Source organism: Phaethon aethereus (assembly GCF_964289735.1).
Source record: "Phaethon aethereus genome assembly, chromosome: 7".
Classification (NCBI taxonomy): domain Eukaryota; kingdom Metazoa; phylum Chordata; class Aves; order Phaethontiformes; family Phaethontidae; genus Phaethon; species Phaethon aethereus.
This window is the reverse complement of record NC_138583.1, coordinates 5,116,167-5,141,011: the sequence shown is the minus strand read 5'-3', so window position 1 is coordinate 5,141,011 and position 24,845 is coordinate 5,116,167. Positions and strand designations below refer to the sequence as shown.

Genomic DNA, 24,845 nt, shown 5'->3' with positions numbered 1-24,845 from the left:
CCTTGCAAAGCCCCTGAATGGACCCTTGTTTCCAGATGAAAAATTATTATAGGGAACATATAGCTTTGAGTCCCAGGTGTATATCCTTGCTAACGACAGCAGACAAACTTAATCGGCCACCCAGTTCCCACTGAGTTTTAATATTCTTTACCTCTTTAGGAACGGTGATGCATTTTTTTTTTCCTAATTGCAATTTGTGTTGCAAAAACCTTGGTTTGCTGTTCAGTAAAGCTATTAGGAGAACATAATCTCATCTGGAGCCACAAAGGGGAACCCAGCATCTAACAGGCCATGCCATTGCCTAGCCAAGGCTGTCATGTGCTTCTGGGAGGCTCCATAGGAAGCTTCTAGTTTGCTGCCTGGATCATATCCATCTCGATGGCCCTCAGCAGCAGTGACAATTATTTTAGGGATCTCCTCAGCACAACCACAATATTTCTCTGAATCATCCTCCGTTGCATGGGACATCTCTCCTGCAACTCAGTCAAGTGTCCCAGGAGTAGAAGCACCCAAACGTTACAAAATGTTCAAACCGAGCTGGTGCGATGACCAGCGAGAGATGGATCTTTGGCTTTTGACCTCCCGGTATTTCCAAAGACTTTTACAAAGATGGGTCTCCCTGACGTCTGCAAAGGGCAAGGCAAAGCAGAAGGCTTCAATCTGCAGTACAATGGCCTGCACCTCCACCAGAACCTTCTGAGCAGCCCACGAATCACAAACCGGTTGGAAACCCTTGATCCAGGCAGTATGTGAATAGTGGTCATCAGGAACAAGTAAGTGTGCCTGCAGGCTCTCCAACTAAGCGTTTTCTCAAGAGGTATGGACAAAGGGGAGCCGTGCCGCGGGTGGAATAGGTATCCATTACTGCCTTTGCATGGAGAGCTGGACTTGTAAAGTGCTGGAAGGTCAAGCTGCTCCTGGGTGAATGGCTTGCCAGGAAAGGGAGCCCGATTTCAAAGTCTACACAGCCCAGACAGTCATTCTGCAAGGGCTACAAGTAGCAGTGGGGGCAGCCCAAGAGGGTAGACACCACTGTATGCTCTTTACTCATTCACACAGCTAAAATGAAACGCTGCTAGCATGGGGAACTGAAGCATCGGTGCCTGGGCAGCCCTCCCCAACACCAGCCCCAAGGCAGGCACTGGTGGCTCAAGGAGATTCTCCTTCAGACACTCACCATAGCAATGCCTGTCTTCTGATGGTGGCCCACGCCTCCATCCACTGCCCGGACAATGAGGATGTATTCGGATTTGGCCTCCCGGTCCAGCAAAGACGTTGTCGTGATTTCTCCTGCAGCCACAGGAGATGAGAGGGATTAGAGATGATGTATGGCAAATAGGGGCACCGGTGAAAAAAAGGGACACTCAAAACAAGAGGCAGGATCCTCCACAAATGGGCCCTTTCTTCTGATTCAGTTTCAAATAATGGACCCTGGAAGGGTCAGCTTGTCAGCAAGCTCCTGCAAACTTCGTGCTGTGTCTTCCCACGGGAGCCCGTGTAACGACTGCGTGCGATCCCTCATGCTCGTTTCTGCCCGTAATGAGCCAAAACCGATGCCAGCAAGGGCAGGCGGGCAGCAGCTCCTTAGCAAACGTAAGCCCTTGCAGCCAAAGCCTTTTCTTAGGTGTTCCCACCGTGAGCTGAGCTTCCGCTGATGTCTCTGCCAAAGCTCTCATAGTCACCGTGCAAGTGCTGGTGGCTGAAATCAGGTGAATCCCTTAAATTGTGCATCCCCTCAGCAGGCTGCTCTGGGGAGAGGAGGGAAGGGCAAGGGAAGGAGGGAGGGTGAAAGAGGAAAAACAATGGGGAAGAAAACCATGGGAAATTCAGGAGAGGGAACTGAAAGGAAAAGAGGGACAGCATGTACAGAGGCTCACCTGAACGAGCATTGATCCGAAAATGTGAGGAGCCCTCCAGGGAGTAGATGATCGACTCCTGCCCATACTCCCTGGACCGGTCCATGTCCGTGGCATTGAGAAACAGCACTGTGGCTCCTTGGGGGAGGCAGAAATGAGGTCTGGGCTGGGCATTTGCAGCCTGAAGCAGCTCTTTCCCAGCTGCCCTGTCCCCCCACACCACTCCTGCAGGTCACCCAGCCAAGGGGTCCCCTCGCCTGCAGGCACAGTGGGGCCAAACCCTCAGACCCCACAGCTATGAAATTCTGCCAGGTCCCTGGCTTTTATCTCCCCCAAAAGCCATCACCCACCCCATTCTGGCTGTAAGATCCCCAGGACCCTTCTGCTAGCCTGGAGAAGGAGCAGAGACGTGCTCCATACCTGCCATAATGTCTTCCATGACGGTTATAACATAGGAGGGCTTGCTGAACGTCGGGGGGTTGTCGTTTTCATCCTGAAGCAAAAAGAAGGTTGACAGGCTGCTTGGGAAAAAGGCAAGATGGTCAAGTGGCTGCAAAAGTCAGGTAACGGGGATGCTCCTGGCCAGCCGCATCTCAAGGTGTGACCAGCTCAAGACATCAGCATGGGGAAGATGGCCTTAGGAGTAAGGCACCAGAGGTCTGAGCACAGAGTTTCACTGCAGAGGCAGCTGAGGTTAAGGTAAGCCGATTGTCAGTGACTTTGCTGAGCCATACAGTGGGGCCAATACTGACTATCTCGTTATCCAGGAGCCCGGGCAATACACAACAGGTCTGAGGAACAGCTGCCGTTTGCAGCCAAGCATCCTCTGAGCTGCTCCTGCCTCCACTGCAAGCCCTGGGAGGACACAAACGCCGCACGAAGCTCAGCAGCATTGTGCGCAGACCCGCTCCTCCCTCTCAGAGAGGCACACGAGTGGCTTAGTGCTCTGGGTCACCCCGGCCACGAGGCCACCAAGCAGACTGGATTGGCCGGGGGAACTGCTGAGCTTTTGCTGCCTTTGTTTAAGCGGAGGAATGCTGTGGGTGTTTGCAGAGAGAGCAGCTACAGCATTTTTAGGGGGGAAGCTGGTATGCATATCAATGTGCTCCCTCCAAGCCTGTCTCTGCCAGTGACTACGGCCAGCCTGGTGAAACCAGGCAGGAGCAATTGCTCAAAACATCCCTCAAAACAGATTTCAGACCAGTTTAAAGCTTTAAGTGCTGTTTAAACAATGTTAAGAATCTGCCTTAAGTGAACCAAACCCAATCGCCTACAGAGGGAAGGACGGAGCTGCCAGGACATTAAAACACCGTTATGAACTTCGCCGTTTCCTTGGGGCTGCACTGGAGACATTTTCTACCTGGAGACCACTGATGGACCTGCAGGCTCAGCTGCTCCTGCTGCCACTGAACTTGATATCTGAGGCAATTTCATGTGCCAACGATGCCCATCGTACTGCAATTAAATTGCCATCCTCTGCTCTCGTTGCTGGAAGCAGGTGGTCTTTAATCAGCCTTTGCATCACTCAGCTTTCACTGCATCTCCTCCGAGGGTAATAAGGAAGTTGCCTGCTGCCTGGGGTGCTCTCCGCATCTCCCTCCTCCTCCTCGCTGAGCTGGGTCGGAGTCATAGCCCCAGGGCAAGCCCAGGAGGTGCAGGTTAAAGGCGAAGGAAACGGAAAGACTGAACACGCGTCCGCGTGCCGCCTGCAGCCAGACCCCGGTGAGCTCTGCCGCTGTCCAGGCTGGGTGGAAGCAAGCCAGAGCAGACGTTGTGCCACTTTGTTAGCGGTCCTGAGTTCATCAGGCCGTGCTCAGCACCGCCACGGCCCGGTAAGCCGGCTCCCGAGGAGGCAGGGGCTCGCTCCTGGCCAGCTCTCCATCTGGCCGGAGCTGCCGTGCACCTGCCTGCAGCACGGTGTGTGGCTTTTCTACTTGAGAAGGACATTGTCCACTTCAGCAACCTGAACTCCAAAGCTCCCCACTGCAAGCCTTCCTGCAATGCCTCCTGTGGCACTTGGCAGCAACGCCAGACGGGATCCGGCACGCCTCCTCTGCTCCCACAGGAGAGGGCATCCAGCTAAACCACCTCACTGATGATCCCACCTCACCGACTTCCACAAAACCAGCTTCCCACAGTCCCCCGACCCTCAGCCTTGGACAGCCACCATACCATCTTCAGAGATGCTGACCACTGCAGACACTCACACTAAGCACACAACCCCCTTTTCTCCAGACACAGGCACGGTGTAAGTTGCTGGCTCATCGCCCCGAACAGGGCGTCAGCAGCAGGGAGCGAGGCAGAAACTTATTAGTGGTGATATTTCCCCGGCTCCTGGCGTGGCGCGCTATTAGTTCTGATTCGGCGGCTCCCTCTACAAAAGCGTATTGTCCCCTAATGGGAAATCTACAAGGCGAGTTTGACTTCTTTATTAAAAACCAACAACCAAAGGATAAAAAAAATTACCTCCCTCCACACTCACTCTCGTTCTGCCTTTTCACAGCTCTTGTTCCTCAACTGCCGTTGTGAAATGCTTCCTCCTCATTTTCTTCTTATTTTCTCATTTTTTTTCTTTACTTTTTCCAGTTGAGAGAAAATCCCTTTGCTTGAGAGTGGAAGAAGTGACAGCTACTTAAACCCCGCCAGTGTGCAGGCTCAACCAGGACGAGATGACCTACTGAAGTATGTTCTTTAGAAAGAGATGTTTATGCTGTCTAAAGCACAGCATGGAAAGGATGTATTTAACCACCGCTAACCACCCCGGCACTGCCTTATTCCCCCTCTCCCGAGCACGGTGAGGGAGCTGGAGGAGAGGCATGCTGATGTGACTTCATTCACGTCCTACGGCACCGTGGACTTCGTCTTCTTCACCTTCCCAGACTGACGCTGTCGCCAGCCTGGCTTAGATCCCATCACCGTGAGACTGACGGGTTATCAAGCAAACTGTCTCCATCACTGATACCTCCCTCTGGACGTCCTCAAACCACAATGCGCCTCGAAGTGACAATCTGATCTAATCTACCCGAGGAATGCCGCGATGCTTTCCCTCCCCCAGCAGCAGCCCCTCCTCGAGGGGGTTCGCACTGGTGCCGGCACGTGAGATGCACAGCGAAGCCCGCAGCCTGGCCGGGACAGCCGGCACCGGGGAGATAAACAAGCAAGTGCCCATGATTGATTCAGGGACCAATAATTTCGGACACTACGAGTGCTACGGTGCAGTCAAAGCTCTCTCCTCTGCATCCGAGCTGCAGCGAGCGCCTCTGGCTACCGGCATGGGGAGCATCCCAGCCAGGAGGTCGCTGCGAGCTGAGAGAAGGGCTCACTGGGTGCTCAGTGAACCTCCCCAGTCAAAAGCAAGGGCAGAGGGTCCATCTCCACCCTGTCCCCAGCTCTGCTCCTCACCCAGTGGTTAGCTGGGGCTCCTACCATGTTAATTCCAGCGGCCTCCCTGTGCATCGTGCACAGCCGAAGAGAGGGAGGAGGTACATGGGGTCAGGACAGCCCGTCTGCGCTTGTTCGTCATGACACCCCCTCAGAAACACTCTCACTCGCCCTCTGTCACTCAGACCTTACCAAACGTCAGGGACAGCGTTTCTTTTACCAGTATGTATGACACCTATGTACATGAGATGTATATGACACATATATACATATATGAGACATACGTAATTGCAATCCGCATGTACACATCCACGGGGTGGGATAGTCTTGCCGGGTTACGGCTGGATTAACGGCACCGCTATGGAGCAATTGCAGGGAAACCGCGACAGGATCGTCAGGCGCCGTACTTACAAACACCTCGATGGTGACGGGGACGGTGCTGTTGAGTGGTGGGTTGCCAGCATCCTTGGCCATCACAGTCAGGTAAATAACCCCGTTGGCCACCTGCTCGTAGTCAAGGGGGTGGTTCACGCTGATCACTGAAAGGATGCAAAGCGAGGCGGTCAGGAGGGCATTCAGACATGGAGCAGGACGGCAGGCAGGCTTGGGGGGTCACCCATCCACGCTGCCTCCCCTGAAAACACGAGTGCTGGGCATTACTGAGCTCCTTGCACTGGCATAACCTGGAGCGAGCTGTACATGCACGGAAACATGGCTCCGCAGCGGCTCGGCTCAAGCCCTGCTGCAAGGGACTGCATCACAGGAGAGGTCAGGACAAGCAGAGGAGCTGCTGGAGCAGCTTCCTAAATCTTGCTGACACCACTGCTTGCAGGGGTGCGAATGCAGCCCGAGCTGCTGCTGGTCACAGCCATGCTGCTGCTCGTCAGGGGCACCGTGGTGCCGGGACCAGCGCTTACCTCCGTACCCTTCCGACACCACCATATCAAAGTAGTCGCGGAAGGCAGACGCCTGCATGATGCTGTATGTGATCTGGTTGTTTGGAGGAGAGTCCTCATCAGACGCCTAGGGCACGAGCAGAGGGAGTAAATGAGCACGGGAGCTGTGCCGGTGACATGCAATAGGAGAGGGCCCGGAGAGCACCTTCCCCTCCGTGTCTGCTGACTTTACTGAGCAGAGCAAGTTTGCAGACACCACCAGGTTGAGTGGGAGTGTTGATCTGCTGGAGGGCAGGAGGGCTCTGCAGAGGGATCTGGACAGGCTGGATCGATGGGCAGAGGTCAACTGTATGAGGTTTAATAAGGCCAAGTACCGGGTCCTGCACTTGGGTCACAACAACCCTGTGCAACGCTACAGGCTCGGGGAGGAGTGGCTGGGAGTGCTGGTCAACAGCCAGCTGAACATGAGCCAGCAGTGTACCCAGGTGGCCAAGAAGGCCAACAGCATCCTGGCCTGTATCAGAAGCCGTGTGGCCAGCAGGAGCAGGGCAGGGATCGTGCCCCTGTACTCAGCACTGGTGAGGCCGCACCTTGAATCCTGTGTTCAGTGTTGGGCCCCTCACTACAAGAAGGATGCTGAGGTGCTGGAGCGTGTCCAGAGAAGGGCAACGAGGCTGGTGAGGGGTCTGGAGCACAAGTCTGATGAGGAGCGGCTGAGGGAACTGGGGTTGTTCAGTCTGGAGAAGAGGAGGCCGAGGGGAGCCCTCATCGCTCTCTACAACTACCTGAAAGGGGGTTGTGGTGAGGTGGGGGTTGGTCTCTTCTCCCAAGTAACTAGTGATAGGACAAGAGGAAATGGCCTCAAGTTGTGCCAGGGGAGGTTTAGACCTCCTATAAGGGTATTAGGTATAATAGGTATATATAATTATATATATAATTAGGTATAATATCTTTAGGGTATCAGGAAAAATTTCTTTATGGGGAGAGAAACCAAACATCGGAACAGGCTGCCCAGGGAGGTGGTGGAGTCACCATCATTGGAGGCGTTCAAAAAACGTGTAGCTGTGGCACTTCAGGACGTGGTTTAGTGGGCATGGTGGTGTTGGGTTGGTGGTTGGACCTGATGATCTTAGAGGTCTCTTCCAACCTTAATGATTCTGTGATTCTGTTAGCAAGGTGATACAGAGGCAGCACCTGTGCCCTGGGAGAAGCCCCAGGTCCTGGGGATGCCGTATAGGCACAGGACTTATAGGAGAGGAGGAGGAGGAAGGAGGCAGCCGACGGCAGCCGCACCGCACCCAGTTGCACTTTGCAGTAAAGCCCAAAGCATTTTTGTGAGGAACGGGGGAGGAACAGCAGCACAGATGGATGGAGACCTAACCTGTTCCCGTCTCCCCACCACGCATCCCAAGCGGAGCCGCTCTGGTCGCTCACCCGGAGCCGGACGACCTGGGTGACGGAGGGCTCGTTCTCCCGCAGGGCCCCCAGGTATGCCTCCTTCTGGAAGGTGGGGACATTGTCGTTGACATCGAGGACATTGATCCTGACGCGCCCTGTCGTCTCCTCCCCGCCGCCGTCCCGGGCAATGACGGTCAGGGTGTAGCGCTGCGTGGTCTCGAAGTCCAGCCGAGCTGTCAGGAGGATTACGCCCGTGTCCTTGTCCAGTGAGAAACTGAGGGGATCGGAAAGGAGGGGGAAAGCCCTGGTGATGCTGGAGATGGAGAGGTGGGGTGGCAGCAGCCTGACAGCTAGCACCACAGTGGGTGAAGGGATATTTCTGCTGAGGGATATTTGGTCCCAGAGCACCTTCAAGAGCTCGGCACAGGTGGTGGGATAGAAACCCTCAGCGCTACTCTACAGGCAGAGCAGGTGGGCTCAGAGGCCCCCAGATCCCTTCTGCTGGGCAGCCCACGTTCCTCCCCCAGCTGCCCACCACGACCGGGCCTCATGTGATGCTCCAGGGCCAACAACTTGCTGGCAGGTGCATTTATCGGTCCCAAGCACTGCTGGTGCCTGCAGGTCCTGATTCAGCAAAGTGGTTAAACACGCTGAGCATCAGGCATGTGCCAAAGTTAACTCACCCCTTTGGGAGAAAACGTAGTGGGGTTTTCATGGGGTATCTCACAGGTAGGACATAACGAATGTCCTTAATTGCCACGTGAGTTCTCAGTGAGGCTAGAAGAGGAATGTGAAGAACCAAAGTCATGCTGGTGGTTCAGTCACACTTACCGGTCGGGGTCATCGCTGAAAAAATAACCGACTTTCCCGTATGTGCCCACGTCATTGTCAGTTGCCTGAAAAAATAAAAGTTAATTAATAAATGAAGGTACTTATGGGAACGCTGCATTACCCACGCTGCTGAATCTGTTACCTCCTCTTTATCTCCTTCCACCCCGGCGCCAGTGGGCTGGCATCAGCGCAGACATCGTGCGCGGCCACGTATCACCCGAGAGATGCGGGGCTGGAGCCGCCTGTGCTCGCCTGGGTTATCCTGTGTGTCCCTGACTCGCTGCTGCTCTGGATAACAGCCCTCCATCAACAGCTCTCAGCATCACTCCCGAAAACTTTGGCGTGGGAAATTTGACGGGTACGTACTTGCCCTGACATACAAAGCTGATCCGGGAAGCGCACGTGAAATAAAGGTCTCCCTGGACAATTCTTGCAGGCTACCCATCCTGGCCCCGTGAAACCAAGAGCCAGGACCCTGCATACACAGCTCCTACCCGTCCCTGCGCATTCAGGGCTGATGGCATGGGGAGAGAAATAAAAAAACCTAGCCTGCTTCAAAACTCCTCCAGGCTAAAACACAGGCTAAAGGCAAGGGAGGGAATTTAGACCTTGCTTTCCACAAGCGGCTCCCGCCGGACAGCCCTTCTGGGGGTTGCAATCTGCTGCAATCCCACCCGATGCACCGATGCCCTCGGGATGCTGCGGCGCGGGCGTGCAGTGCCGGCTCGCAGTCAAGCCACTGCCGAGGGGCAGAACTCAACACCCTACACCGCTGCCAGCTGCTGAAGCTGGCGCGGGCTGGTCACGGCTAAGCAACCAGCACCTTCTGGGGAAGGGGTGTGAAACTCACTGTGTCAGCTGTGGATGAGCAAGGCAAGATTTATGTATGTTTTAAAGTCTTTTCTCTAATGAGTATATAAAATATGCATGAGCGGCAGCAGGAAAAAGGACCAAAAAATTTTACTTTTAGGTGAGGGAAGTGGAATACAAGCCCCCAAATATCCTTTTTCTCCCCTAGTATATTTTCTAAATGGAGTCCTGTCTGGATTACTTAGATATCAACAGGTCTGTGAAAAAGCTGGGTCAAAGACACATTTTATGTCCAGATACCATCAAAAGGCTGTATTTTAGGACTGGCATGGAACACAACTCGTTCCTGAAACCTTCCTGATTTATCGATGGCCTTGATTACCCTTGACAGCAGAGTAGGAGCTTGAGCACATCAAACTGCTTTACCCCTGTCCGCCGCTTACCTGCCACACCATGGGGTGGCAGAGAGGAAAAGGCATGAAAACCAGCCAGGACTAATTCATTTTTCCCTCCCCAAATGCTTCCCCCGCTCAGGAGGTAAATTCCCGCTGCTTTACGCCAGCTGAAGTGTGTGCTGGTGGATCCAGCCTTTCAGACCTACTGATTTTCCTCTCCACTGCTAAGGTGCGATTTACTTTTCGTGTGCATTGCAACTGTGCTCAGTAAAACTGAATAAACCTGCCAAAATCTGCCTGGAGAGATGCCCAGAGAGTGAGCAGCACCTGCTCCTGGAGGACAAGCCCCTCCGGGTGCATCTTTGCCCTTAGAGGACAAACCACGGAGGAAACCTATGAAGATGCTCCATGCCAGCCAGAGCCTAGCTGCTTTTCCAAATGGAAACACCTTGGGAGGAGGAGGTTTAATCTACTGTCCGTTCACCCCGGCTTCCCTCAGCCAATTGATGCTGGTGTTAGTCCCCCATCCTAACACATGCCACCAGCCCAGATGGCTGTGAATTGTGGGGGCAAACCCCCAAAGCATGGTGGGGTCTGGCCAGTGAGGACGCTGGGTCCTCTCTCCCCCAAATCCTCGAGCACTTTGAGCATCCTCAGCATTGCCTGGTACAAGCCGGCCCTTGACCTCCCGGCCAGGATTTTTCCCAGCCGTTACTTCTGTGCCCACAACCTCTGCAAGGCCCTACGTCCCATTAATCCCTGGATAGCTGGTGTGATAGCAGAGCCCAGAAAGGCATTTTCCATGCACCTGGATCAGCTGGTGATGAGATAATGATTTACAGGGGGCCTGACAATGCTACAAAGCACAGGCAAAACTAATTCCCTTCATTTGGCCCCATACAATTGCACTTGTAAGTGCTTACTGCGGTGACAGACAACACTGGGAAAGTGTAATTTTGTTCTGCCAAGGAAAAAAAATATAGGGAAGGAGGAAGGTTAAAAGAAGGTTAGGAGAGAGCTACTTGGCGTGGGAGGCAGAGGGACTTGGGGAGCCGAGCCAGGAGGGTGGGCTGGACCCCAAGCTGCGGCAATGCCGGACCAGCCAAAACTGCCAGTGAGGCAAAGCGACCCGCTCACGAGGAGCCAGGAGGCCGGGCAGCCTCAGTCTGCTCCATACACCACCTCCCCAGCCGGGCTAATTAATTACCCTGACTTACACCAGGGGAGGTGGAGGGTGATGCCTGCTCGATGGCTTTCCTAGCAACTGAACATCATGGACAGAATGCAGAGCAACGGAGCAGGTTACTTGAGCGTGACAGGGAATATGCAAAAAGCAAACCCATGCACGCTCAGCATATTTAATTTTGGGTCTAGGCTTGTTTCTGCATTACCAAACTTTTTCCCTCTAAGGGTGAAAAAGAAGCTCAGATGTTCAACCCCCTGGGGAGGCAACATGCTCCTCCTTCACAAAGCGATCCCGAGGGCTCCCAGGGAGCACACGCAGTCCATGTGCAGAATACTCCAAATCCCACCAAGCCGGCGGCTTTGCAGGGCCTTTCGCAATCCCTGGGTAGCAGCTGTTTTCCCAGGGCTCGCCCTCCTCGCTGCCTGGTGTCCCCCCTGGCACGTACGCATCCATCCCCGCAGCCGGGGGAGGGAAGGCATCTGGCTAGAAGTTTCCCGGGGTTCAACCTGGAGAAGCAATCTAATGGCTTTTACGGCTGCTCCTCTCCTGCCCAGAATATTAAAGCGGGATTTGCCCACTGGAGCCTGCAAAAGGGCAGGATGAAAACGCAGGTCCACATCTGTACTTTTATGAGCTGTCACTGGTGCAGCCCATTTCTAAAAAAATCCGTATTTGTTCAGTTAAATTCCAGGAGAGCGGCAGGAAGAGGAAGGCTGGATAACCCAAAGGATTAATTTACTGAGCTGCAGCACCGTGTGGGCACCCGGTACGTGAATCACAGGCATGCAAAAATACCCACGGTCCAGCTCTCCATCCATCTCCAGACCTCAAGCACAAATATTTTGGACATCTCCCTTTTGTCCCACCAAGAGCTATCGCACCCATCCTTCCCCACCGGCTTGCGGGCCGGCAGAGCCGGAGACAAAAGCGAGGAGCCAGCGAGCGGTTCTGCTCTCGTGGGCAAATCTGCAGGAAAGGGCATGTCGTCCAATTTGTTCGGGAAACAATAGCAATGTTTGACATGTCATCAGAATTGATGGAGCAGAAATGTACATGGGAGAATTCAGTTTTAAACAGCTCCACGGAGCTTCGCCGGTAATGGTTTCGACATTCATCATCCGCCGAGCCCCACTCAATGACTCCTTAAACTGCTCGAGATTAACTCTACTCAGAGCAGCTTCAGGGAGCGCAGCTGGAGGAGCGAGGAAGGGCTTAAGGAGCCCAGAAGAGCCTTTCGGGGCAGCATAGATCCGTCGGGGGACAGCAGTCATCCCCCCAAACCTACTGGGCGGGGATGAGCACCTGGAGGTCGGCTGCAGGGGTGAACAAAGCGCGTTGGAAGGACGTCTCGTTGCTGTCTGGATGAGATGGGCTGCCATGTCCTGCCTGCCTGAAGATGGCTCCGCCAGCGCCAAGGGAGCCAAATCCTTCCCACCTTTCCATGTGCGCGGGGCTGCCAGAGCTGGCCCCAGCTCGGTTTGTTCTTGTTTGTCCTCTTTGTTTTCCCTCCCCTAGCCTGCATTCAGAAACCAGGAAATAAAAATTGATGGGGAGCAAATTGCTTTGGCCAGAAGCTCTCTGCTTAAAAGAGTTGTAGCAGGAAAGCAATTACCGAACGTCAAAAAGCTGTCAGGGTACCCGAGTGACCGGGTGCGAGTCTCGTCCCGCTGCTGCCTGCCTGCTCCCCTGGCCACGCCGGGTGGGCAGCAGGGAGACCAAGGCACCCAAGGCACCAAGATGGCTTGGGACACGGGAGAAAGCAAATGGAAGGAGGATTCCCATCTGCTTCCTACTTTTTTCCAGTTTTCTAGGAAAATGAGGCAGATGCAGTTGCTCCTTGGGGCAGACAGGGCAGCCACGTGCTGCTCGGACCATGGTACCAGCAACCCAGGGTGGGGAGCCATGCCCTGCCATCATACTGATTTTTGGAGCCACGTAAACCTGCATGTGTTAAACAGCAAGCATCCCTTCTTAAATGCAACCTATTGCAATCTTCAGGTCCCGGGGGAGTAACAGCTAACCTCTGGTGTCCACCTGGAATGGGATTTGATTTGTGATTTGGAGGAGAAAAACATGAAAGGCCAAGAGCTTCCACGAGAAGCAATCACCGAGGCTGCAAAACCAGCTCAAGAAAACCAATGGAAAAACCTACTTAAAGTCATTACGCCCTTCCCAGACGGAAAACAGCTCTTTCGCTGGCATGGCCTACCCCGACCGCGCGCTCTCCCAGGTCTTTAAAGTGCAGCTGCCTGGTGGGAGGTGGCAATCAGGCACGAGCGGAGCCGGCGGCCGGCCAGCATCGGTGCGCTGGAGCCCAGCGGCGTGATTAGCCAGGAAGCAGGGAGGCGGGAGCGGGGAATTGGGGTGATGCTGGGGTACCGCCGCCACCGCCTTCCCCAGCAGCTCCAAATCACGGGGTCTGCACCGAGCTGGGAGCTCAATCGCCGCTAATGACCCCAGAGGGCTGCGCCGAGGCTGGTTGGGGGGGAAACATTGCCAATCAACCCCCCTGGGAACTGCAGAGCTTTTTCCCACCTCTTCTGCCAGCCACCGGGGAAAACAACAGCCTCCTTGATTGTGTTTTGTAACAGCGTTCCCTGCAACATCAGCTCCTTGTGAGCGAGGTTAACACTTGCTTGGGCAGCCTTAATTTAGCAGGGAGTCATTTACCGTAGCCGGGCTGTTGCAATGGCTGGAGACTGGGGTTTAAAATGCGAGCCGGCAGAAGACGGCCCTCGAGCGAGAGAAGCAGGCGTCTCGAGCGCGGGTTTGCATCACGCAAGGCGACACCCAAGACCATTTAGATGCCCTCCTCGGCGGGTTTTACCGGAGCTCCGCACTGGAGCTGGGCACAAGTACTCCGCTAATGAACCGCATTGATTTCATATTCTCCTGTTGTCCACCTAAATGGCAAGCGGCACATCTGATAGATTAAATAACCACACAATTGCCTGGCTTGACATCTCAATCACTTTGCTGTTGGGTCTCTAATGAGTTTTACAGCCCCGCAAAATGGAAGAAATTAAGGTCAAAGTCCAGTGGAGGAAATATAAATCCCCAATGATCTCCGAAGTATTTGCAAGAGCTCCTGGAAACCGGTCACACCTCCCACCATCTGCAACTCCATTTCATCCAGGTGATGAGCATCATCTGGGGCACAGAAGGGAGAGGGGGGATAGAAGCAAAGGAGAAGGGAAAAGCTGAACCAGTCCTTGCCTGGAGACGGATACAAACATGGTGAATCCTGGCCTGGAGAAAGGGAATGGCAAAGCCCAACCTTCCTCCAGCAAAAATGAAGATAATTCACCATGAAGCTAGACGCAGCCCATGGTTCCTCCACGTTGGAACTAGATGATCTTTAAGGTCCCTTCCAACCCAAACCATTCTATGATTCTAAGTGTGACACAAACCCAGTTGGAAAGCAGGCTTTTTAGTTTGTTAGCAAGGGGTAGCAAGCTCAAAACACATTCCTGCCAAGCAGAGGCATTCCCAGAGAGAGCAGCAGGGACGCTCCTTGTTCAGCCCAAGGAAAATCATGGTCCAGAAGCTCTAGGCTGAGCTCCAAGAAGACCACATCCAGCTCCTCAGGAGCTGGAAAGTACACCTGAGTCTCAGTCAGACAGCAAGCAGCCACTTCTGAAAGAGGTTTTAGGGTTTGGAGAGCCTTAGCTTTACTCCCATGACTGGAAAGACCAGGAGAGGTTTGGTTACAGGACACAGCAATCAGCCATGATGGAAGATCAAGCAGAGCCTATGGCCCGAGGCAGAAGTGGCCTCTGGATGGTGTGACAGATCTCAGGAGGTTGATTCACACAGCTCACAGCTCCCAAATGCCCAGTTAGGTAAATTAACCTCCCCTTAACACCCCAATAGCAGCTCCTCAACAGTATGAGGGGCTGCACAAAGTCATCTGTCCACAGGGTGACATTGCCTCTGTCACAGCATCGCTTCAGCTAATGGCACCTGCTGGGTGCTGATTTGCGTGGGAGCTCTTTGCTCGAGGAAACAGCCCCAACTGCTCTGGGAGAGACGTGGGTGCCGGAGGCACGGGTGAAGCCAGCTTGGAAAACTGGGTGGGAAAGTACGATGGAGCTGCCCTTGCTCAGAGACGCCAAGTCTGGGAGAGGACATATTGAGGTGAAGACAGCAATTGCCCTAAAGGGACGGCTGGGAAGGACATGTTCGCACAGCAGCAACCATCACCTCGGGAAAACATCTCCCTTCAGCTCCCAGCCACCTCCCAAATCTGCAGCCAAAGCCAGCAGCAAGGGAAAACCAGCCAGCGCCATCTCCTACTGGGAACATTGGGAAGGGTAGGGGGAATCCTGCTGCCCGGCTTGTGCCTTGCAGGATGCAATTTGCCCAGGAGCAAGTCTGTCTTTGCTCCGTGTTTTTCCTTCCCATCTCAAAGGCTGAATTGTCTTTTTTTGGTGGGGAGGCTGTGATTTTGTTTTGTTTTTCCCACATCTGCGCTTTAGTTGCACATTTATCCTGACAGCTCCATCAGGACAGGGAACGGCCGCAAAAGCTGCAATAAGTGTCTCTCTCCTCAGCGCTCGGGCTGTCATGATTCCTATTCCACCCCATTTCGGTCTTACGGATTGATATTTAGATTAAAGAGATAAACACAGCCAAAGAGCACTGGGCCCTGACAGAAAGACGAGGACTTCAGATCCGTCAATCACGCTGCTACCTGGTAACTCCCTCCTTCCCTTCCCTTTATTTACAGAGCTGGATTGATAAGAATATTTAACAGGAACAACGGGTGCAAGAATGTGGGTTTTTTTTTTTTTAAAAAAGAGAAGCACGCAGGAAGAAGACAAGCCTTTCACGTTTAGCTTTCCAGGCAATTTGGATTCATCTGCTTTGATTATTTAACTATTTACTGTTTCATGTATTTGCAGCTTTCCTCTCCTCTTGCAGATAAAGGATTCAATTTTCTTTTAAGCGGTGGGGAAATTGGAAGAGATTTTGTTCTGTTTAAGCACAGCTGGAGTCAGAGCACTCAGGGGGATTGAGAACAACAAGATCAATTAAGATGCTAACGGGGAGGACAAGCTGTGTGGGCCAGGGGAGGGGAGAAGGGCTGGAAGGAAGAATTAAGTCCAGGCTTGGAGGACATCAGAAATGTCCAGCTGGGAGTCCTGCTCCTTCTCTAGCCTCCATGAGCTGCTGCTGACAGTCCCCCATTACCACCTCCCTCGCATTCACCCTCTCCAGCAAGGGCTTTTCATTTTCCATTCACTTCAGGCAGAAATAAAGGATAAAGGCCAACCTGGGAGTCCTCTTCTCCCAGTCTTTGACCACCCTGTGCTCCCCAAACCCACGCAGGAAGGCAGAAGAGGGGCGAGCTACTTCTAACACACATGCAGTAGGCAACTCCCTGCAGAGCAGGAGACAAACTCATCCCCCTGAGCAAAATTTAGCGGGTCAGTCAACTGGAAACGGTTGAGAAGCCCTGTGCTATCCCCATCACAGCATGGGGGAACGCTGTCCCGCGGACCACTGATGCCCTGTAAGATGATGGGCTGTGACACTCTCCACTTCTAATGCCGAGGGAGTGCCCCAGGAGCCATGGATGGGTCAGGGGCTGGTTTATCTCCCACCTGATTCCCCACAGAAGTCACGAGCATGGTCATCCCTGGAAGCCTTTTCATCTCTCCATTGATTTCCGAGGTATTTCCCCACTTTACTCCCCACTCTGTCTGGCTATGTTCCTTACTCCATGCAACCTCCTCAAAACTGGAAGCGATACAGGCTTTCCCTCAAGGCACGTCCACACAGTCACCATCACCTCGTGAGGGAGAAACCCAGCTCCGGGTGAGCCCCTTGTCACAGCACCTCAAAGCTACAGCCAGCTCCTCCGCTCAGCTTCTGCAACTACTGCCTTTTATCCCCGGCTATTTCTGACCCCTGCGTTCACTTTTTCTCCAAGAAAAAGAATAGGAAAGAAAAGCGTTGGAGGTCCTCAAGAAACAAGAGACATCAGCTACGCAGATGTTCGGGGATAGCAGGTACCCCTGGCCAAAGGGATGGAGGGATACACAGTGGGTGAGACCTGAAGGCTGCACAGGCAACCAGAGGAAAGCCTCCAGTTGGCAAAGCCCCATCCCACCCATGTCAGCCATGTGCCCTTGGAGTCAGAGAAACACAGAGGGATGCAACCCTCCTGGGCACCCCAAAGCCACCCTGGGACCGCTGCACAGCTCCCGGCTGGGATGTGGGAGCCCATGGACCATGGCATCCCCATGCCCCCGCCAAACTCCAGACTGACAGCTGATTGAGAAAATGATTTGCATTTTAAATAGATGCTTATTGATGTCTGCAACTCTCCTTCCCAGGGTGGGAAAACCACATTATTACTTTCTTGTTGACTGGCGTTTACAGCTGGCTGGAAAGAAGGGGAAAGAAAATCAGGCCAGGATCGATTTTCCCATCCCCGACGTGAGGCCAAAGAGAGATCGAAGAAGCAGAAGCAAACTGACAGCTGGGTGGTGAAGAAGAGAAACTTTGCCAACCAAATTAAAGGTTGTCTTAATGAGGAGAGTAATGGAAGGTTAATTAGCACATTTACTTCATTAGGCTCTTTCTAACAAGGCTTCTCCCGAGGAAGTGCAGTGGCAGGGAGGGGGAAGAGGAGAATCCAGGTGAATGGATGTGTCGGGGACGATGATCAGGGAGAGGACAAACCATGGAGGGTAGCAGAAAGGGACTATACACGAACGCAAACCAGAATATATATACACCTAAAAAGTTATATCCACTCACACATGTAAGAATATATAGGCTAACGCATTTGCAAAAAAGATGGAGGGACCTTCTCGTCCCCCCCTCCATAAAAATAATCTGAAACTCAGAAAAAAAGGGAAAGTGTCATTTTTTAAAGCACAAGACTGTCTTACAGATTCAAATTATCAAACCCCGAGGGAACACGGTGCTTATTTTACCTGCCTTGCTGCATACCACAAGCTACAGCAAATGGTTCCCATGCTGAATTCAATGCCTGATGGTTGAATCAGGCACTGTAGTTTATAGTCTGAGGTCTGCGGACTGCTGGAGGTGCTCAGACTGTTCCTGAGGGTCTGCAAAAAGTAACTCTGGAAAGCACACCAGCAGGCTTGCCCAAAAGTATCATGCTGGGGTTGGGGGGGAATATTTCAAAGCTCTGAAAAGTCTCAGCATCCCCTTCAGACTTCTCCTTGAGGTGGCTGTCATGGGGAGAAAGCCAGCACCACCCCAGACCAGAGGTATTTCTGGGTGAGGAGGACATCAAAGCAAGGCAAAGAACATAACCTTGCAACACCGGGTGAGGATAAGGTCTGAGGGAGAAGGCAGTCACTAACTCAGCAAGAATTTGGGACAAATCTCTACGCAACCATCCCAGGGACGCATCAATATTATTTTTAAAGCCCGGCTGGCCTGAGAGTGGTGCCTGAACGGGCAGCTGGCTCATCTGGCCTGGCCTGAGTAAGGGAGAGCTGGCAGGAGAGCGTGGGGAGCCGCAGGGGTTAATGCCTCTGCTGGAAGATGTCTGTCATGGAGGCTGGTGAAGGTGTGTGGCTGGGTCATGCACTCCCTGCAAGCCCCTCCACCGCTCCCCCTCTTCCTCCCAGCCCTCTGTCAGGCAGCGTGGGCTGGGAGGGGGCCACGCAGCAGCCTCCCCAGCTCACTCCTGCTTGCCGGCCCGCTGATGGAGCCACAGCGACCCATCCCAGCCTGCGCAGCCAAGCCAGACCGGGGCAAATAAAGCAGAGAGGAGGGATCACGGAGCTAGGATTACTTTCCACACTTCCCTGGAGAACCATTTTTCTCCAGACTCCTCAAGGCAAATCAAATGCATTGTTGTGTTAAAAACAAGTTACTCTTGGTTTGTTTGGGCTTTAATGACTTTGGTTATCGGAGCTTTTCAGGAGGACTTTGCTGTGCAGATCTGCAGGATACGAGGAGCTTAAGGAGACCTCCCGCCTCTTAATTCTTACCTCCCGCTGGGTTGTCTCAGGCCCCTTCCCCATTCCTCCAGGTCTAGCAAATACCTCAGCAATGGAGAGCGAAGCACATACCAATGCCACCGTGCAGATCGCTGGCTTCTGGGAAGCCAGCACCACGCTGACCCCAGCTCATGGCAGCTGCGGTGAAAGCAGCAGTGTCCAAAAGGCAGTTTTGGAGGGGCACGCGTGCTCTCCGCTCCACCCATCGAGGCACTCAGACCCTGCAGCTTTGCAAGGCAGCAGGACCCGGGCATGCCACAGGGTCAGCGTGACAGGCGCGAACACACGCTCACACCTTCCCTGCTCTTCCCAGCCAAGCAGCCTCAACAGCACGCGAGGGGCACGGCTGGTGCCAGAGACCCAGCGCGTCACCGAAAGGACAGGAGGGGATGCGGGGCTGAGCCCCCCTGCTCCTTTCCCTCTTGGGGGAGCTTGCTGGAAGCTGGGCTGAGTCTTGCAGTCTTCTAGCCGCCTTCTCGCTATTAGGAAAGCTAGCACCCATCGAAAGCCACTAGCTGCCCAGGCAGCACTTGGCTGAGGGTGTCAGAGCCCCAGTTAATTCAGGGTGCGTGTATGTTCTCTGTGCCTCTCGTTCCTGGAAGGCATGAAGTTATACTGGCTGCCTGCTTGCTCAAGAAGTGTGAAATTCTTTCCCTGACCTTTTCTGTTACGTTATTAAAAGGCTTCATGGCCAGTTGTTTCAGAAAAAAAAAAATATTATTTCAGTATCTGTTGGTAGCTGGGGCAGAACTTGCCCATTATCTTCAGGCTGAACTCTGGTCACCTCCCTGCTTCACCCCAGCCTTGCAGAAGGAATGTGCTGCTGTGCAGGACCTCCGAGCCTCTCCAGCCTGGTTTTCCCTGCACAGCAGGGCTCGGAGCAAGGGAAAAAGAGAAGTTTGCATGGGGAGAGGCCGCTAACAACTGCAGAGCCCCAGACAGCCTGCTCTCCCCTCCGCTCAGCCACTGGGTTGCAACGCACACGTAACTCCAAACTGCAATGATTTCTATTACAGGCCAACCTGGAAGCTTTGACTGGAGTAAGGACCCCTTCATGCTGGTTGCCACAAAAGCAATTTCTGGCCTAAGGGGCTTATCACATGGCTAAAGAGCACGGAGGAAGGAGAGAAGGCTGCCTTTGGGCATGTTGCAGGCTCCCTGCGCATGGCAGGAGCTGTTCCCGTGAAGCCTGGACTCTCCAGATGTTCTCGTGCAAGCAAATGACTACCTGAATCTATATGATAAATGCGTTTCACGGATAGAATTAAACAGATGGATGGATGGATGAATGGACAGACAGGGAGACGGAGGGAATGCAAAATAAAGAACAAAAAGCAGACAAACAAAACCTTAGAGGGCGGACAAGGTTGTGCCGTGCCCGGGAAGTAACCAAGATTTGCCTGGGAAGCTGGAGGGGTGCGTATCCGAACCCACGCATCCCTGGGCAAAGGCAAAGAGGCAGAGAGCAGAAAGCAGGCAGCAGCTCTGGGTCCCTGCTGGCTGCCTGCACTTCGGGTTGTTTTACAGTTGATTTATACGTGTAACAGGCAATGTTTCTCTGCTGTCACTGACATTAGGAGCTGAAATGCTGCAGAGACGAATGGCCCTTTGTCACCGCAAATGAAGTCTGCTTTGCGCTTTTTTTTTTTCCCCATTTTCAGCTGGCCAAGCAGAGGGCGGCGGGGAAAGGGCGGCAGCGAGGAGCATGCTCGCTCGGCAGGGCAAGCTCACCGCTCTTCCCAGGCCACAAAGAAAACCCCTTCCCCTCGCCTACACCCACCCGACCACAAGCAGCCAAGGCAGGCAAGCGGGGAAGCGCTTGCTGGAAGACAGACAACTAGCCCAGGGTCTTCTGGGCTGCTAGGAGTAACGTCTCCTCCTTCCCCAGGATGTCGGGCTGGGCAAAAGATCAGCGATCTCCCATTGCCTCGGCCCCCCGCAGTTTTAGCTGCTCGCTTCTCTGCCGGGAAGGGGCCGCAGGCGCTGCTCTGCCCTGCCAGCTGTGCTTGGCCAACTCCGGCAACGGCTGGCGGGAAGCCTCCCGCTGTCCTTCGGCAGCCGCTCGCCCAGCCCACACGCTCCCCTGCTCATCCCAGGCTCGTAAACCTCCTGATTTGTCCTTAGCACCTTGGAAACCCATCGCCCCTCCAAATGCACGGCACAAAACCTGAACTTATTTGCACAAAGGGACGTTTTGCAGCACTGAGCAAGGGGGGAGCCAACAAAAGTCCCCTTTCATAAGGATGTCATTCAGCATCCACCAAAGCAGCGGGCATTCTCTGTGGCAGGCCAGGCTTTCTTCAAAAACCCATCCCTAACCCCGATGGGTGAGTACCCATAAAGAGCTCCCAGGTAAGCGGAAAGGAAGGAAAAAAAAAAAAAGGAGGAATTTATTAGCAAGGAAAGCAGACTTTTTGTCTGCGGCACATGGGACAGTCGGAGAGGCACTGTGCAGACGGGCAGCGCCATGGAAGCGAGCAGAGGGCTGCATCTCGAAGGCAAGCGGCAGCAGCAGGAGGAGCTGGTACTTTATGAGGGTTGTTAAAAGTTTGGGATCAGCTGGGAGGGCAATCTGGATTCCAGCACTAATTGCATCCATTCTGATTTATCATAGAAGATACAACTCCTGGCATTTTGCGTTCGCTCCAAAATGCTGGCATAGTTGGAAGTTGGGGAAAGAGGAGACGCAGTAACAATCTCATTGTTTAGCGTCTGACAGCCTGACTAGCTAAACATCTGCTTGAAATATTAATAACTGTCAGATGGGAACAGCTCAGGGGCTCTGTACAGTTTCACACCATCTGTTTGTAGAGTAAACACACTTACGCACAGGCGCATACACCCAACCCCTTTGTCAGGGCTTTTATTCTCTGGATCGGCATGCCCGCATGGATGGGCGACCAGGGGCTGAGTCCCAGGAGAGTGGGGGCAAGGGGGGGCCGGGAGGGCACCAAATTCATCTACAACTAGCCATAGCAGTAGTAATGCACCCAAAACCTATCAGGAGTTTTGATGCCTTCCCTCTTTGATGTTTCCCATCCCAGAGGAGCTTTGCTTCCTATTTAGGTTGTTTTTCAGCGCAGGGTTTTGATCTGGTTCTGCTGTGCCCCCATGGGTGCTGACATCGACCGACGTCACCCTTGCGCCCCAGAAAACATACCTTCTTGCCAGCCCTATGGAAATGTCTCTCTATTGTCACCACCTCTGTCTGCTGCACCACCGTTCTGCCGTCAGCCATTTAATACCACGCTCTCTTAAATACAGTCATTCCCCTCTTTTTCCATCCTTCACCTGTTTACTGGCTCAGTTGACCTCGATTTGTTTGAAGAAGATGATGCTTCCAAATGGGGCAGTGAGAAAGCCCACACTGAAAGATACTTATTGGGCGCTCACTCTCACTGATGAAGCAACCAAGTTCATCAGGTACCAGAGCTTCTTTTCCAATAAGAATTAAGGTAAGAGAGAAGCAGTGAATACGTGATGGGACACAAGCCATGTACACAACTGAAGTACTTGGTGGATCCCACGCAGCAAGGAAGAGGGAGAGACAAGACCATGACCATTGGAATCAGCATCTACAGGCGAAGCCACTGTTTGCAGATGAGACCTTTCAGGGCAGGGCTCTCTTTGAGCTCCCGGTGTGGTGGCAACCACACACACGTCACCCAGACACCAGGAAAAGTCAAGACATCTGCTCCAAAAGTCCACGGGAGGACTATGACCCACCCCACTGCCAGCATGTCCTGATGCTCCCTTACCAGGGTCCCCAGTCCATCCCTTGGTGATAGGCACTGCAGAGCAAAGGACTTGGCAAAGAGAGGCAGGATGCTCCTACTCACGTGGACCTGGAGGACGGTGGTGCCCACGGTGGTGTTCTCGAAGAGGCTGACGTTGTACAGGGCCTTGCTGAAAATGGGGCGGTTGTCATTCTCGTTAATGAGGTTAATCTTCACTCGCGCGAAGCCGACGTGGTCTGGGATGCTCTCATTTGCAAAGAGCTGGGCAGAGAGAGGAAGCGAAGGGGAGGGTTGGAGACACTGTTTGCAAAGCCTGGGAGAGTTATCTATTCTTCTGTAATGGAGAAAACAACGCTCTTCTGGGCTCCCCCACCCAATGAGCCGGCTCAGTGGTAACCACTGAAGTATGGATGCTCAAAAGAAGAAAAGAGCCCCTTCCCTCTCCCCCAGGAGCTGCTTAGTTGGCATTGACCTTGTGTGAGCCAAACACCCTGCACCACCTGCCCCAACCAGCCCCAGCCTCTGCCTGGCAAACTGGAGAACCAGGACTGGCCACCCCACCACAGCCTGAAGCAAGGGTAGGAAGGCTTTTGCTCATCTTTCTCCACCAGTGTATGAAAGCCCCTCTGCCGGGATTAAGACCGCTGATGTGGTATGAGCCTGCTTTGCCTTCCTTAAGAATTTACATCTCAGGCTGAGAGCAGGACAAAGCTGGAGCAGGAGGCTGGGGAGAGCTTTGCTGCCTGATAGGTGCACTTAAAACAAAGTTTTATGCTCTGTAAAGCTTTTACGGCCCCATGACATAGGGAGGGGGAACATGCTCTGCTTAAGCTCTGGCAGCTGAGCCTTTGGATGCTGGAAAGGGAGAGAAGGTGCAGAGAAAATCTCTTTCCCACCTCCTTCTTTTCTTTATTATTACTTCCATTTTTTGCCATATTGTAATGCTCTGGAGTTTCACAGCGTGGATTAGAGAGAGGAAGAGAGAAGCCTGGTTAATGGTAATTCTCAAGTCACTCCTAAAAATATGGATGTCCCATAGAGCACAGGGGTGCAGCCCTACCGAAAATTCGTAGCGAGGAATGGTCTCAAAGTCCAGCGGCACTGCCACGCGGACGCGGATGTCCGCCTTCCCCTGGATGGAGGTCGGTGAGATGATGAAGTGGTTGGAGTTGTTGCCCACCAGGTAAACCTCGAAAACGCTGTTGGGTCCCTGGGAAGGGAGAGAGGAAGGTTGACAGTGACAAAGGAGGAAGGAGCTGGTGTAGCCGCTGGGTAAGGTTGTGAGCAGCCGGGGCCAGCCTGGGCGCGAGCGCGGGACAAAAGCACCGACCCGACTGCAAAGCACAAACCTGCCAGCGCCAGCAGCTTGGGCACAGCCCTTTGCCTTCAGACATGTAAAAATGCAATTACCGGAGATGCAGGGGAGCATTTATCTGCTTGGGTTTGGTTAGCTGAGTCACAGGATTCGGCACCAACCTTAGAGCACTCTGTTGTGTTTTCTTACACTTACTGGGTGTATGATGCATACGATTTCTATAATCTTCTTTTCGTGCACCCATTTTATACAAAATCTATGTGAACATGAAAGGAATGCATCCCTGGGATAAACCTGCACAGCACACAGCTGGAGGGAAAATCCCTTTTACTGTTTCGAGATCCACACGCCATGCAGGCTATCACACGCTGGGATTTCATTGCCTTGTGCTGGGGAGCACAGCACAGAGGCCTCTCCCAAGCGAAGATTCCTTCCAGTAAGACAGCTCAAATTGGGAACTGGAAAACTCATCCGCTTCCAAGATGTGGCTGAGCAGCAGGATCACCAACATACCAACAGCAGCATTTTGGGGCCCTCGCTCCAGGCATGGCACCCCTTCCCAAAGCGTGGCCCAGCAGAGCGCATGAAAAGCAAGTTCAGAAGCTGCCAGAGCCGAATTTCCAATTTTCCCCAAATGACCTCCCTCCTATCAGAAAAAGGGACCAATTAAATGCACGAAGGGGCACTAACAGCAAAACCTGGCTAAGCGTGACTGCTGAGAGCCATCAGCAAGAGCAGAATCCCTGCTTGCCCTCCTCCTTGCCACGCCCCCCAGTAGCCCCCCGGCAGCCGGCGGAGCTGGGGGGCAAGCTGAGCATCTCCAGGGAGCCACGCTTGCAGGAGCAAGTCCCGAGGGCACCCACCGTCCCAGGAGCCCATCAATGCTCAGCTGGGGGACAACAGGGAGGGAGCATCCCTACAGAGGAACAAAAGGGACCTGTCTCGGGGCAGACTTAGCTCCTTCCAAAAGCTGTTTTGCTGGCAAACTGTGAAGTGCCAACCCCGGTACGAGTGAGGGATGTTCCCCGACACCAGTACACAGCCTGGGAGGG

The 24,845-nt window shown here is 53.4% G+C and overlaps 1 protein-coding gene across 3 annotated transcripts in view; it reads right to left on the bottom strand.

Annotated features, from left to right (window-relative positions):
* The window catches only part of CDH23 (cadherin related 23), a 200,029-nt gene that overhangs the window by 58,116 nt on the left and 117,068 nt on the right, over positions 1-24,845 (bottom strand). For all 3 annotated transcript variants that reach the window (XM_082002394.1, XM_082002392.1, XM_082002393.1), the window contains 9 exons: positions 23,539-23,688; positions 22,581-22,739; positions 8,363-8,427; positions 7,568-7,805; positions 6,155-6,260; positions 5,649-5,776; positions 2,277-2,349; positions 1,878-1,994; positions 1,178-1,290 (listed from right to left, as the gene is read on the bottom strand). In XM_082002394.1, the coding sequence (XP_081858520.1) occupies positions 1,178-1,290; positions 1,878-1,994; positions 2,277-2,349; positions 5,649-5,776; positions 6,155-6,260; positions 7,568-7,805; positions 8,363-8,427; positions 22,581-22,739; positions 23,539-23,688 (1,149 nt within the window). The remainder of the gene's footprint in view (positions 1-1,177; positions 1,291-1,877; positions 1,995-2,276; positions 2,350-5,648; positions 5,777-6,154; positions 6,261-7,567; positions 7,806-8,362; positions 8,428-22,580; positions 22,740-23,538; positions 23,689-24,845) is intronic.